The sequence below is a fragment of the Sturnira hondurensis genome, unplaced genomic scaffold (assembly GCF_014824575.4).
Source record: "Sturnira hondurensis isolate 20B ecotype Veracruz unplaced genomic scaffold, ASM1482457v3 Scaffold0006496, whole genome shotgun sequence".
Lineage (NCBI taxonomy): Eukaryota > Metazoa > Chordata > Mammalia > Chiroptera > Phyllostomidae > Sturnira > Sturnira hondurensis.
The window spans coordinates 5,229,387-5,242,930 of NW_028079127.1; the positions used below are offsets into that span (position 1 = coordinate 5,229,387).

General features: G+C 40.7%; 1 protein-coding gene, 1 long non-coding RNA gene and 1 pseudogene across 4 annotated transcripts in view; 1 reads left to right on the top strand and 2 right to left on the bottom strand.

The window, feature by feature from the left end:
• The window catches only part of LDB3 (LIM domain binding 3), a 62,524-nt gene extending 51,380 nt beyond the window's left edge, over nucleotides 1-11,144 (top strand). For all 3 annotated transcript variants that reach the window (XM_037049374.1, XM_037049378.1, XM_037049375.1), the window contains 2 exons: nucleotides 3,346-3,461; nucleotides 9,089-11,144. In XM_037049374.1, the coding sequence (XP_036905269.1) occupies nucleotides 3,346-3,461; nucleotides 9,089-9,178 (206 nt within the window). In that variant the 3' untranslated portion in view covers nucleotides 9,179-11,144. The remainder of the gene's footprint in view (nucleotides 1-3,345; nucleotides 3,462-9,088) is intronic.
• Nucleotides 5,593-6,344, bottom strand: LOC118989312 (60S ribosomal protein L15-like; annotated as a pseudogene).
• The window catches only part of LOC118989314 (uncharacterized), a 49,608-nt gene continuing 46,071 nt past the window's right edge, over nucleotides 10,008-13,544 (bottom strand). Inside the window, exon 5 of the long non-coding RNA XR_005066993.1 lies at nucleotides 10,008-10,096. This is a non-coding gene — a long non-coding RNA (uncharacterized LOC118989314). The remainder of the gene's footprint in view (nucleotides 10,097-13,544) is intronic.

Genomic DNA, 13,544 nt, shown 5'->3' on the forward strand with positions numbered 1-13,544 from the left:
GAGAGCATCTGTGATTTTATGGATGGAAATCCTTCTACAAGAGCAATAAAATTCCTTAAATACAGGGTATGAATTCAACTTAGGGCAGAAGAGAGTCAAAGAAAATTGTAAAGACTTAATAGGAGAAATAAAGAAAAGAATAAATAAATGAGGAAATACTAGGATGGGAGTAAAAGACAGAAAACTGTACTTGAACAATAATTAAATAAAAATGCTTAAAAAAGAATAAATAAATGAGGAAATACATTGTTTCTGGTGAGAAAGGCCCACATGCAAAGTTGATTCAATACAGATTACATTATTCTGTAGAATAAATGAGGGAAAATATCAGCCTTTCTTTTCATGTATTAGGGTCAGATATGTGCTACCAAATTTTAAAGCAAAGGGGCAATTCTCCAGTCATATAGAATCAAGTTTAAAACAGAAAAATCCATCAATAGGAAAGACTAGACATTCCAGAAATAAAATCAAGCCACTGTAAGAGCTTAACCTGTGAAAAACCATAGGCTTCACAACAGGAGAAGGAATTACTATTTAATAAGGATTTTTGAGCCATTTCTCTATCAATTCATCACTTACCTGTCAAATGTGTGCCAGTTCCTGTGCAAGAAGCTGGACATACAGGTCGGGGTGTCTTCCCACAAAAACTTCAAGTAGACCCATCATCACGTGATTACCAGCACCTAAGTGGACAGTTAAGAGATAATGAATGAATGAAGAGGAAGTCCGCAAGAAGTGCTCTAATACATCTTGGTGGGATGGGGGTGACAACTTCCCAGGAGAGCTTGGCCCAAAGGATTCCAGAGGTTCAGGCAGACTAAATGAGGAGGGTTTTCCAAGCCCAGGTCATGGAGGTGGAGGAGAGCCCAGGGCATCTGGAGACCAACTGGGAGTAGGAAGAGAGAAGTCAGTAGTGAGGTGCAGGGCTTGCTCTCCAGTGAAGATGGATTGGTTTATAGCCCTGTTTCCTATCCCACACTGATAAGTTCCTACAGAGCATAGAATGAAGCATAAACCTGCTGTAACTTCCTAAAGGAAGGAGAATAATGTTTTCTGAGCTCTGGTGAGGTGATGGATTTCTGCCTATTGAAGAAATTAAGTAGTCTGTCAGAAATGAAGTTCATAGATTGTGATATATGTAAAAGCATTTGCATGCCAAACTATAATTAAACCCAAAAAGGGAAACCATGCATAAGAAAAATGCAAGAGATATAATTTATCAAAGCTCAATGACAGATAACTGGAGACAGCATGAAGTCATGGAAAGAGAGTGATAAATTTGGAGTCCATCATGCTCCTTACTACTTGTGTGATGGAACCTCTACAGTCAGTTTCTTCATCTTTAAAACGGGAAAAATACACTTTGCCTGGTGTGGCTTATTTGCTTGGGCATCATCCTGTAGACCAAAAGGTCTATGGATCATTCTATGATCATTCTATGATCAAAGGTCATTCTATGTTCAATTTCTGATCCGGGCACATACATGGGTTCCAAGTTGGTCCCCAGTTGGGGCACATGTGAGAGGCAACCAATCGATATTTCTCTCTTACATCAATGTTTCTCTCTCTCTCTCTTTCAAATCAACAAACATATTTTAAAAACAAAAATAAATAAAGTGGAAATAATACTTTTTCACAGAGCTGCTGAGAAGATTAAACAAGAAACATGGAAAGGCACTAATATTGGATTGGCACATGGCACTAGAATCAGTTCCCTTCCCCCTTTCATCATTTATGAAGACATTCAGAATAAAAGCCAACATTTTGAGGATTTGTGCCAAGTACTTCACAGACATTATTTTATTTATTCTGTATAACAACTCTGTGAATTAAGTACTATAGTTATTTCTATTATATAGATGAGAAAGTTGAGGCACTGAGAAGTCAGGCAACTTGCCTCAGGCTTGAACAATTCCATAATAGAGCTGGGATTTGAATCCAGCTCTTTCTTTCTTCAGAACCCAAAGTCATAACCTCCATGGCACTCTGCCTATCAGCATGTGGCCTAAGACAGTGAACAGGGCTGCTATCCACAAGGAGACCTGAGCAGAAAATCATTATAAGAAAAAGCCAACTGTGGCAGAGCTGTGGAGATACCAGTACACTTCTGGGGAAATGAAGTCTTTATAAAAGTCACTGAACTTTTTTAGAAGACTCTGGAGGAGTTCTATATCGAGTGCGGTAGAATTACTGCCCATGTGACCCAGAGAGGACAGTTCCTGTGGTAGAGAAGCCCAGGACCTAGCCCATGTGTCTTACTTAGTCTTATGACCCTGGCCAGGCCCTTCACCTCTTTGATCCCCAGTTTCTTCACCCACAGAATAAAATGAAACAGAAAAACAATGATAGTTCAATCTTTGAGGGATTTTTTAAAGGTTAATTTCATTAATTGATTTATTAATTTATCCACTCATTCATTCAACACATATGTATTACATACTGACTTGTGTGTCAGGCACTGTGCTGGGAGTACAAAGACCTTGACATTGAGACACCAGTAAATAATACTGTCTATGTGAAAATGCTTAGTAAACTATAAAGCATTATACAAATAATATTGGTATTATTATCTCCTTGGCTGGGGGAAGGTAAGGGGTACATGTCATAACAAAGTACTCAAATATTGTTTCCAGTAGTGAAAATTGGTTATTATAGCAAAAAACCCAAAACCCTGACTGGTGTAGCTTAGTTTTTTGGGTGACGTTCTAAAAACCAAAAGGTTGCAGGTTCAAATCCTGGTCAAGGCACATGCCAGGGTTGCAGATTTGGTCCCCAGTCAGGGCTCATGTAAGAGGCAACATATTGATATTTATCTCTTACATCAGTGTTTCTCTCCTCTTTCTCCCTCCCTTCCCCTCTCTCTGGAATCAATAAAAAGAAAAAATATTTTTAAATGCCCACTAATAGAAGAATGACCAACCAAATAACTTCAATAACTATAAAAAAGTTAAGGGTTCTCATTCTTCCAAAATAAGCATAGCTGCTGAGAAATATGTTTTTTTCCCTTTTTTTGTGATTGGTCTGTTTGGGCTATAGGAGGTGACAGAGACAGGAGGAAACCACCCCGCAGAAAGTTAATGAGAGTGTGACAAAGTGTTGCAAATCAAACTAGCACAAGATGGTGGCTAAGCCTGAATCTGCACACTACAAGTGCAAATTATTGGAAAAGAGGGGGAAATCTTGTAATTGAATATCTTGTCTGAAAGATGACAAGTAACCAGTTGGGTTTCACCCACTGCCCCCAGCCCAGTGATTTGAGGAGTTGTCCTGGCATTGGGTTGACACAGCCAGGATGCTCTTCCTAGCCTTCCTGGGTGCTGGTCCTCACTCTGCCTTTCATTTCAGACTATGTCAATCTGTTCAGTACCAAGTGTCATGGCTGCGATTTCCCTGTGGAGGCTGGTGACAAGTTTATTGAAGCCCTGGGGCACACCTGGCATGACACCTGCTTCATTTGTGCGGTATGTTTTTAGCCTGGGGTTCTGGCTTTCTGAGAAGGGGCAAGAGAGACCAAGTGGGCCAGATAATGAACACTCTACATCCTCTCAACTCTGGCATTCTAAATTTCTGATCGTTTTTAAAGGCTGGCGAGTACCATGATGCCTTGATATGTCACTGTTGTACAGTTTTATTACTAATAACTTTTATAAGCCATTTTTGCTCTGTTTCTCTTCGTTTTATTAAGGACAACAGAGTGTCTCAGGTCTGCCTCACTAGCATTATTCTTAGTAGGTGGGAGCAGTGAATGATGCTTAGATTTAAAGAGAGGTGGGTGACTTCTCATAGTTTTAAGTTATTTTAGATATGATGAAGTGATTCAAAGGTTTCCTCTTAAATTTTCACCAGGAGCACTAGATTGGAGCTTATTGACTAATCCTATGAGAAGCTGAGATAAAGTTTCTTTTGAAACAACCTTTTAGAAAAGAGAGCTGAATATTATTTCATTTTCCAAAATGGTCTTGTTCTTGGTATGTAGTTGTTAGGAGATAAGCCCTAGACTAACTAGTAAAACCATGTACAATTTATTTCTGCTAAACAACCAGGCCACTTTTACTATGAGAGATTGGCATTTTCCTTTCAAGAGCTTTGGGTTGGGGAGAAGACATGGCAATGAGCCCACTGGGATTTAGACTGTGCATTAGTTAGGAAACAGACATCCCTAATAAGCCCTGTACTGACAGTCTGTCATTGACTAAACTTTATGTGGGAAAATTAATGTGCTACTCCTACTATTTTACTTTTATCAGAGCCAATCAAGGTAAATTTTGGGAATGCATGAAAGATCTGTATAGTTTAGACTTGAAGAATTTTTATAGACTTCTGACAGGACTACCCAAGTCCTAAAGTTTACCTACAGTATACCTCAGGTTTTTCAATTCATTCCTATACTGCTCCCCAATTAGTGGGGTGTATCCTATTCACTCTGTGTATTAGTCTGCTAGGTCTGCCATAACAAAGTACCATAAATTAATGTCTTAACAATAAAAATGTATTCTTTCACAGTTCTGGGGGCTAGAAGTCCAAATTCAAGGCGTCAGCAGGGCCAGCCTTTCTCTTCTGGCTTCTGGTGTTTGCCAGCAGTCCTTGGTGTTTCTTCACATATAACTGCATGGCTCCAGTCTCTGGCCCCATTGTCACATGGCTGTTTGCCCTCTGTATTTCTATCTTCACATGGCATTTTCCTCTCTGTGGGTGTCTGTCTCTGTGTGCTTCTCTTATAAGGACACTGGTCATATCAGATTAAGGACCTAGCACACTCCAATATGACCTCATCTTAACTTATACATTGATTATATCTGCAAAGATCCTATTTCCAAATGAGACCACTGCTGTGTCCCTGTGCTGAGGAAATGGGAAGTGGTGGGATTGGGACTTCAATGTGGATTTTGGGGGGACACAAATTCAATCCCTAACACTGATTTCCCAGATCTTTAAACAGATTCTCTAGTTGCCTTTTACAGTCCTTTAAATACATCAGGGTCTCCACTTCAAAGAGAGACAATGATATAAATATACTGGCTTTGGGGTTGTCCCCTATAGAGCCACAGACATAGAACAAGACATAGAACATGGCTCTCTGACCCTTACATTCAAGCAATGGCTTGTATGATCCTAAGATGCTGCCTGCAAGTCTGGTTACCCAGCTTCTAGAAGGATCCAAGGGACTTGGAGAAGGTCCAGGGAACATAGTGGTACAGAAAGCTTGTTGTCCTAGGGCAGGGTGAGGAGAGGTCTATGTCACATGGAGAGGGAACTGTGGCAAATGTGACTGTGGGTCTGCTCGTTCGAGCCTGCTGAGTTTGGCTGAGTCACAAGAACACAAGTCTCAAAGGGAGACCAGAAGAAGCAGTAAAGCTTAGGGTTGTTTAGGATGAGATTACAAATAAATTCTAGTCTGGTGTGAGAGACCCATAGCATCACCCAAAGGATCCACCCAAAGAAACCAGGCAGATCCAGATTTCATCCTTTGGAGAATCAATAATGGAGAAGTATTGTCTTCCCCCTTACTAGCCCTGCATGGCATTCACTGTCCCATTAAGATATAGCAAAGTGAAACACGGTTCTAATTTTGGGAAAACTTTGAGGGCTTTTTTGGTTCCTCTTTCTATCACCTTATATTTCCTAACATTTTTTAGCATCCTAAATTGTTTATTAGGTAAGAATTTTACAAATGTGACACATATTAGCAGTAATGGTGGAGCAGGAGAGTATTGCACCTTCTCCAAGCTGCACAGCAAGAACCACCAATAGTGTGGTTGAACTTACAGCCCTTTCCAGGGCCATGGCTCTTGCTGCCTACAGATGTGAGCCCTCGCATCTCCCTGTGCTTGTGGACCAGTTTGGTGATTCGCTGGGTGTCAGGATTCCTTCTAATAGCCTTGTGGAATGGATCAATGATGATAACCTCAAAGAATTTGTATGTGGCATCTTCACCAACACAGTAAGAATGCAGGACTCTCAGAGTCCCACAGTGGTGCCCAGATCACTCCTAAGCAACAGACTGAAGGCTTCGGGCAAACTTCAGCTGGTTAACACCAAGACAGACAGGTTTGCCATAGGCTGTGCCCTTAGGAACAGGCATTTGTGGCCACCACAGCACACACGTATTCGATATATGACATAACTTTGCTTGGCCTTGTATCCAAGCTTATGCCCTTTATCGGGCCTGGTGGGGCAGGGGCCCCTGTGGAGCACAGAGAGCTGGCGGTACTGCCAGCAGCACACCCTGAGAAGGAAGCACATCACATCGGACTGCTTATTCCTCCATAGCTTCTGGATGTACTTGTAAGTGCCCATCTTGGCTAACCTGATGGCTGCAGCCAGACGGAAAGGAAGAACCTTTCTCCCACTCCAAATCATTTTTAACAAGTGTCTATTTTTCTATAACTTAAAAAAACACTAGTAAGAAAGGAAGATAAAGACTAGCTCTTGTAGTTGTGCAGATTTTTCTATCATTCATATCTCAGGAGAGCACCTCCTTTAGGCTAATTCAAATTACCAAGTTTTGTGGGTACAAAAGCATACCAGAACTCCACCTTCAAGGAATTTAGAATCTTGAAAGGAAAACAAAGCTAACATATACAAGCAAATAGAGAATGGAACAAGAGAGCATCTTAAAGTCCCAAACACATAAAACGAAGGCTTAGAAAGGGCAGTATGGGTCAGCTCCTGTCTGCCTTTGGCACTTGAGTCCTGGAGAAAGGAGTTGGGTCCTACCTCACTGGGGGAAAGATGTCTTACAGGCCCCTTGTTTCCTCCACATTTAGTTGGTTTCAAGCCCTTCGATACCAGTGTGGGCATCAGGAAGGGACTGGTGGTGGCGTAACTTTCACAGGCAGTCGTAAGAACTGCTGCATCTGACCTATTTCATTACCTTTCACTCTGTGGTCAGCACTGTCCATGGCTTCCACTTCTTCCCAGCCAGGCCCTAATACTACTATTACTAAACCACAGACCTGGGAGGTGGGCCATTCCTACTGTGCCCCTGTGCTGAGTAGGCTGGAGGCCTTCTCCACCATGAAGCCACCTTGCATTTTGCCTGCCAAAGACACTGAGCACAACCTCTCTATGACAGTTCCTGCCCTCAGCGCCATCTTATTAGTGAGCCACCTCTGAGGCTCTGGCCCTTCTTCACTCCTTAATCTTCAGTCCCCCAATATATTCCCCAGCCTGACAACTCAGATTCTCCCAAGCAGACAGTTGTGTTGCAGACCAAGCAGGGTTGACGGGCATCTTCTTGCCAACTGACTCCAGAGCTGCCTTTTCTATCTCTCATGAAACCTATCCTCAGCTGGATCTTGAGTGCCACCTTCTTGGACTTGGCTCCAAGTTGTCATCAGCAGCTTGAGGCCACCACAAGTGCCTGGTTATACTCATGACTGTATTCACCTGGGATGTTTTCAGACACCTCTAGGTCATTGTCTTTCAGAGTCCATTGGCAGCTCTGTGTGATCCCAAGTATAACATCCTCAGCTGGTCATCAGGGCCTTGCATAAGGGGCCACCATGATGTCACTTTCCTTTCCAGCTCTGTTGGAGTGGACCCATGCTCACTGACTCAACCTCATCTTGGTAGGGTGATTTCTCTATCCTCATGCCTATCCATACATGGGAGCTCCACTTGCACTTCTTTATCCAATGCTGGTGTCCTGGTTGTGGCCCCCAATTTGACTCCCCATTAGGGATCCTTGTGGCCCTCTCTGAGGCTGGGGCCGATCCAAGCCAATTTAACTTCCCAGTTGACTCTGACACTTTGACATTATTGCCTGCCCAGGGCCAACCTACACATTGGTAGACTAAAAAACTATTGGTAGGCTACTTCTACACAAGTTTGTAAACCCAGAACGATTTCAAGTAAACACAGCCCCTCTATGCTGTGGTCTGTAAGGAAAATGAGCTTAGAATTGGAGTCCTGAAGATCTGGATGTGGGTTCCCAGCTTTACAGCTTACTAGGTCTGTGACTTAAACAAGACACTTGGGCTCTCTGAGCTTCCTTTTCTCAATTGTGAAATAGGGAAAAGTGATGCCTATCCCATAAGGTTTTTGTGAGAATTAAATGAGATCATGCATATAGAATATCTAACATGCTGTTTGACCCACAGCACCTCAACAAGTATTACTTAGCTCCTTCTTTCAGTAATATTTCCATATGTTGCTACCATGGGAATATATCATTTTGCCTCTTTTTTCATGTAACATTTCCCTGCATTCATTTTCTATATTCAATTTCTCTTCTTCATGGTGGCATTCCATTGGAAAAATGTATCATATAAATTTATTTAATCATTCCTATTGAAATAAATTTTAGTGGTTTTCAGTTTGTAGTTGAGTACATGTTGCCTTCTTGTCTGTGCAATAGTTCTGCAAGACAGAATTCTCCAGAGTAGGATTACTGGGGTGCAGGGCAGGCACATCATTATGGCTCCTCTTAGTATTGCCACATCCTCTACAGAAGACTGAGCCAATTCACGTGTCCCTAGCAGTGCACACGTGGGCCTGGTTCCCTTCTGGCATTGCTGGCTTTTGATTACTTGTTATCCTCACTTTTTAGCTACAGTTATATAACATTAAAGGTGACAGGATATCGGAGGCTTTTTTGCTTTTGTTTTGTTTTTTAATTTTACTAAGTTAATAGGTCTCCAGTGGCATTTATGGAGGTTTTCCTTTAATTATCAGTAAGGATAATGTTTCTGATGTGTTTGTTGGTTTACTAATATTTTTTCTTTAGATGTTAATCACTCTGTGGATATTGACTTATGAACTTATACTGATTCCTTATTAATTGTTGGATAGCATCAATTGGTCTTCATCATGTATATTTTCTCTATTCCATTAAATTTAATTAATTTGATTTAATTTGAGCTCTATTCCATGTCTCTTTGGAAAACTTAAATTTTGTACAGTTTAATGAATCTAGTCTGTCACAGTTGTTAAGAATTTATAGTAGGGAGAGATAGGCTGTTGCCTTTCCTCCCATCTGCATGTGACAGCGTGTTTTCTTAAAGAGGTGACTGAAATCTTTGGCTCAAGTTCCCCTGCCTCATGGCCTACAAGGTCCTGTTTCACAGCAGTCTGTTTTCTGTCCCAGGTCTGCCATGTGAATCTGGAGGGACAGCCATTCTACTCCAAGAAGGACAAACCCCTGTGCAAGAAGCATGCACATGCCATCAATGTGTAGGGAGCCTGGGGCACCTGACGTGGACAGGCAGGAGCAACTCCTGCCTCTGGCAACAAAGGACTCAAGAAGGCTGATGTTTCTTTTTGCAGGAAAGAGGGAAGACAGGAAGCAACTGAGCTCTTTTGAAGTATAATTTCAGTCCTTTCTTCTGTACACAGATTGTGTATTTGCATAGTTCAGACTAGAAGCCAAATGAAGATTCCTAAATCAAGCTAGTAATTAATCCAAGACTGGAATTGTACTTCAGACATTTAGGACAAAATTCCAAGAACTCAAAAGTGAAAAACAAAAAGTAACTTTCTGAAAGTGATACACTTCCTGAGGTCTGCAGAGCAGGGACAGAGCTCAGGGCAGTTAGGGAGAATCTGAAGCATTCTGTGAAGTTCTTTAGAGCTGTTCTGGCAAACAAAATAAAGTGCCAAACAGTCCAAGCCGCAGGATATTTTTAGAGCCAGAGCTGAGAGATTGTTAGCTCACATCGATGGGGCCTTCCTCACCAAAAAAGGAAGTGTTATTCCATTACTAGTGTCATGGAGCTACTTCTGAACATCAGGCTTCAGACCTTGAACAGAGTCGAACACTCTAAAGGGAGCCCAGACATGTCTTCTGGGAGCCAATGGACAATTGACCCGGCTTCTGGGAGGGCTCTGGCTCACACTGCTGACAGCTCCCCTCTTTCATACTGAAATATCTAATGTCCCAGAAGGCTTAGCTCCTTTTTGAATTGCTACGGGAAAGTAAAATTGGGTTTTTCCAATTTTGCTTTGCTGTGTATGAGAGATTTTAAAATGGCTCTGACTTCTGTTTGGCCATTGTTTTGTTGTGTGAGCATGAATGCCCAGTGATGTATTTTACTCCCAGTCCTCTGCTCACTTATGAAATCTTCCTCAGCACCCCTTGCCCAACAGGCTTAGCGACCTGTGGAAAAGAAAAGAGAGACAATGTCTGACACAGGATGGCAAAATAATCTGAGAACATGCCCAAACTCTGGGTGGGGAAGAGGAACCTTACATTCTGCCAACCTCAGTCAAAATGAATGAGTTGGCAGGACCTCCCACCTTAGATCAGCACCAATCTTCTCATATGTTCCTTTAAATATAGCACACTGGTCATGTACCATTGTGTTGACTGCTGGAGGGAAAAGATGGACTGATACATACTCGTTTGCCATTTTGACCAATATTTTGAAGATGTATTAGCTGGGTTGATGTAGCCATTATTTAAGTATGTACTGAAATAAACTTGGGTCTTCTAACTTCTTTAAAATATTAGTGATAGTATGCGTTAGGTAAGCATTTTTAAGGTGTTTGGGGATAAAGAGAGAAGCTTTTGTTTCTGAGGTTGGAAATGATATACAGTCTCTTTCCCTTTTAGGAAACACTGTTATTAGTTCATTGAACATGGCATTGAAGTAAGCAGTTTGAGTGGATGTTTCTAGCTTGAGCACAATACTTAGGCACTCTTCCCACTCACTGCTACTCTCTTCTCACTTCCGTTTTGGATGTTCTCTTTGAGCACTTGAAATCTTTTATGAGAATGTAATAGAACACTTTTTCTTCTGAGAACTGAGCTTCCAGGGGACTGCCATTCTACCTGAATCTGTCCCTTCTCCCCAATGGAGAGGGAAGCAGAGCTGGATGTGTCCCTAGCAGGAAGTCTGTGTTTCTTTCCAAGAGTAAACCCACCAGATGGCCCAGGGAGCACCAGCAGGGACATAAATGTACTCCTATCACAGGCCCTTATTTAACTTGGTGCTGTGAGAAAGTGAATATAAAGCACTGGGCAGGGTAAAATCTGTGGGAAGTGCCTGGAGATTTTTCAGGAGTTGCACACAAGTACCGTGGAGCATTCTGTTATTTTTGGAAAGTTCAAATACATAGGGACAAGAAGGTTGCTGACTGTAAAGAAAGGCTCTAAGCAGGTTTTCTCTTAAAAACAAACAATCCTCCCCCGCAAAAAAAAAAAACTATTAAATTATCAGGGACTGGTCATGAAGAAAGAAAAAAAGTTCCCTAGAGTTGTTTCCAAAAATATCATTTAAAAAGGGTTTTTACACACATACACACACACACACACACACTCTCTCTCTCTCAAATGTGAGCATTAAAAAGAAAAGTGAGATATCTCATAGTAGAACTTCATAGTCATTTATTGAATCAGTTTTTCTACATGTCAGAGCTAGTGTAGAAGGACTCTATTATTTACCAAAACACAAAACAAACAAAAAATATTTTTTAAAGGTAGCAAGGAAAAGAGGTAGTTCTGAATATGTTCTCTCCATGTTTGTAAGTTTGATACAGCATCAGGGTTAAGGTCGTATCTAGCTCAAGTTAAAATCATGGACAGCCTACAGCACCGAACACAATTTTGAGTAGCTTATGGTGGGGAGTACACTTTGGATCTATAATTCTTGTCTCCTTATTGTTGACATTTATTTAACCTTTATAAACATTAATTTTTTGCACCTGAGTGACTTGTATTTGTAGTGTTTGTGTTAGGAATCTAGCTTTTATAATGTTAATTTTTCAGCCCATGTACTTTTCCTTTGGGATTTTTTTTTTAATTTTAAGATTTCAGAAGTGAAATATAGTGTGTTAGAGGTGTGCAAAATATTTTGCATGTTTTTCTCTTTTTTGCCCATGTGAATTTTACTTTTTAGCAAAATAAAACCTGAAAAAGACTATGCAATTACAGAGTTTTCTGTGTAAAGTTTCTTCATGTGACACCAAAAGCAGGTTTTCTCTATATGGCCACCAATACAGTTCAAGACAAAACACTATGGCCTCTGCAGAAGAAACACATACAACTCACTTGCTCTGTTGGCTGTGTGGCCTAAAGGCAGTTATATGTGAATAATACAACATATAATGCATACACAGGGATTTTTCAGTTAAACAATAAACTAAAACCAGGCTTTGCTTTTTCTTTTTGGAAAGGTTTATTTATTTAACTACTTAGTGATGAAATATTTCATATTTATTTTTATTCCACTCTAAATGGCTTCATTTCTGGAAGTTGCTGTATTTTCTACCACATCTTTAGTTTTGAAATAAGGTCAGAGAAAAATCCTTTACTGGCATTTAAAAACAAATCATGAAGATCCTTCTGAGGGTACTCTGCTTAACAAAACCAATTCTTTTTTTTTTAATGTTTTTATTTAATTATTTTTCAAGTACAGTTTTCTGTCTATTACTCCCATCCCATCCCACCCCCCGTGCTCCCCCCTCCCTCCCATTTCCACCTTTCTCAGTTGTTGTCCATGTATCTTTTATATATGTTCCTCTAAATCCCTCCCCTATTTCCCCTGAAATTCCTTCCCCTCTTCCCTCTGGTCCCTGTCAGCCTGTTCTCTATTTCAGTGTCTTTGGTTATATTTTGCTTGCTTGTTTGTTTTGTTGTTTAGCTTCCTGTTAAAGGTGAGATCATATGGTATTTGTCCTTCAACACCTGGCTTATTTCACTCAGCATAATGCTTTCCACTTCCATCCATGTTGTTGCAAAAGGTAGGAGCTCCTTCTTTCTTTCTGCTGCATAGAATTCCATTGTGTATATGTACCACAGTTTTTTGATCCATTCATTTACTGACCGGCACCTAGGTTGCTTCCAACTCTTGCCTATTGTAAATTGTGCTGCTATGAACATTGGGGTGCATATGTTCTTTGGGATTGGTGTTTTAGGGTTCTTGGGATATAATCCTAGCAGTGGAATTGCTGGGTCAAAAGGCAGGTCCAATTTTAGTTTTCTGAGAAAATTCCATACTGTTTTCCATAATGGTTGTACCAGTCTGCAATCCCACCAACAGTGGACCAGAGTACCCTTTTCCCCACACCTTCTCCAACATTTGTTGTTTATTGCTTTGTTTATAATAGCCATTCTCACTGGTATAAAGTGGTATCTCATTGTGGTTTTAATTTGCATCTCTCTGATAGCAAGCGATATTGAGCATCTTTTCATGTGTCTCTGGATCCTCTGTATGTCCTCCTTGGAGAAGTGTCTGTTCAAGTCCTTTCCCCATTTTTTAATTGGGTTAGTTGTCTTCTTAGAGTGAAGTCGTGTGAGTTCTTTGTATATTTTGGAGATTAAACCTTTGTCTGAGGTATCATTGGCAAATATGTTTTCCCATACAGTTGGTTGTCTTTTTATTTTAATGCTGTTTTCTTTAGCTGCGCAGAAGCTTTTTATTTTGATGAGATCCCATTTGTTTATTCTTTCCTTTATAGTCCTTGCTCTAGGGGACATATCAGTAAAAATGTTGCTGCGTGAAATATCTGAGATTTTCCTGCCAATGTTCTCCTCTAGGACTTTAATGGTGTCATGGCTTATATTTAAGTCTTTTATCCACCTTGAATTTATTTTGGTGTATGAT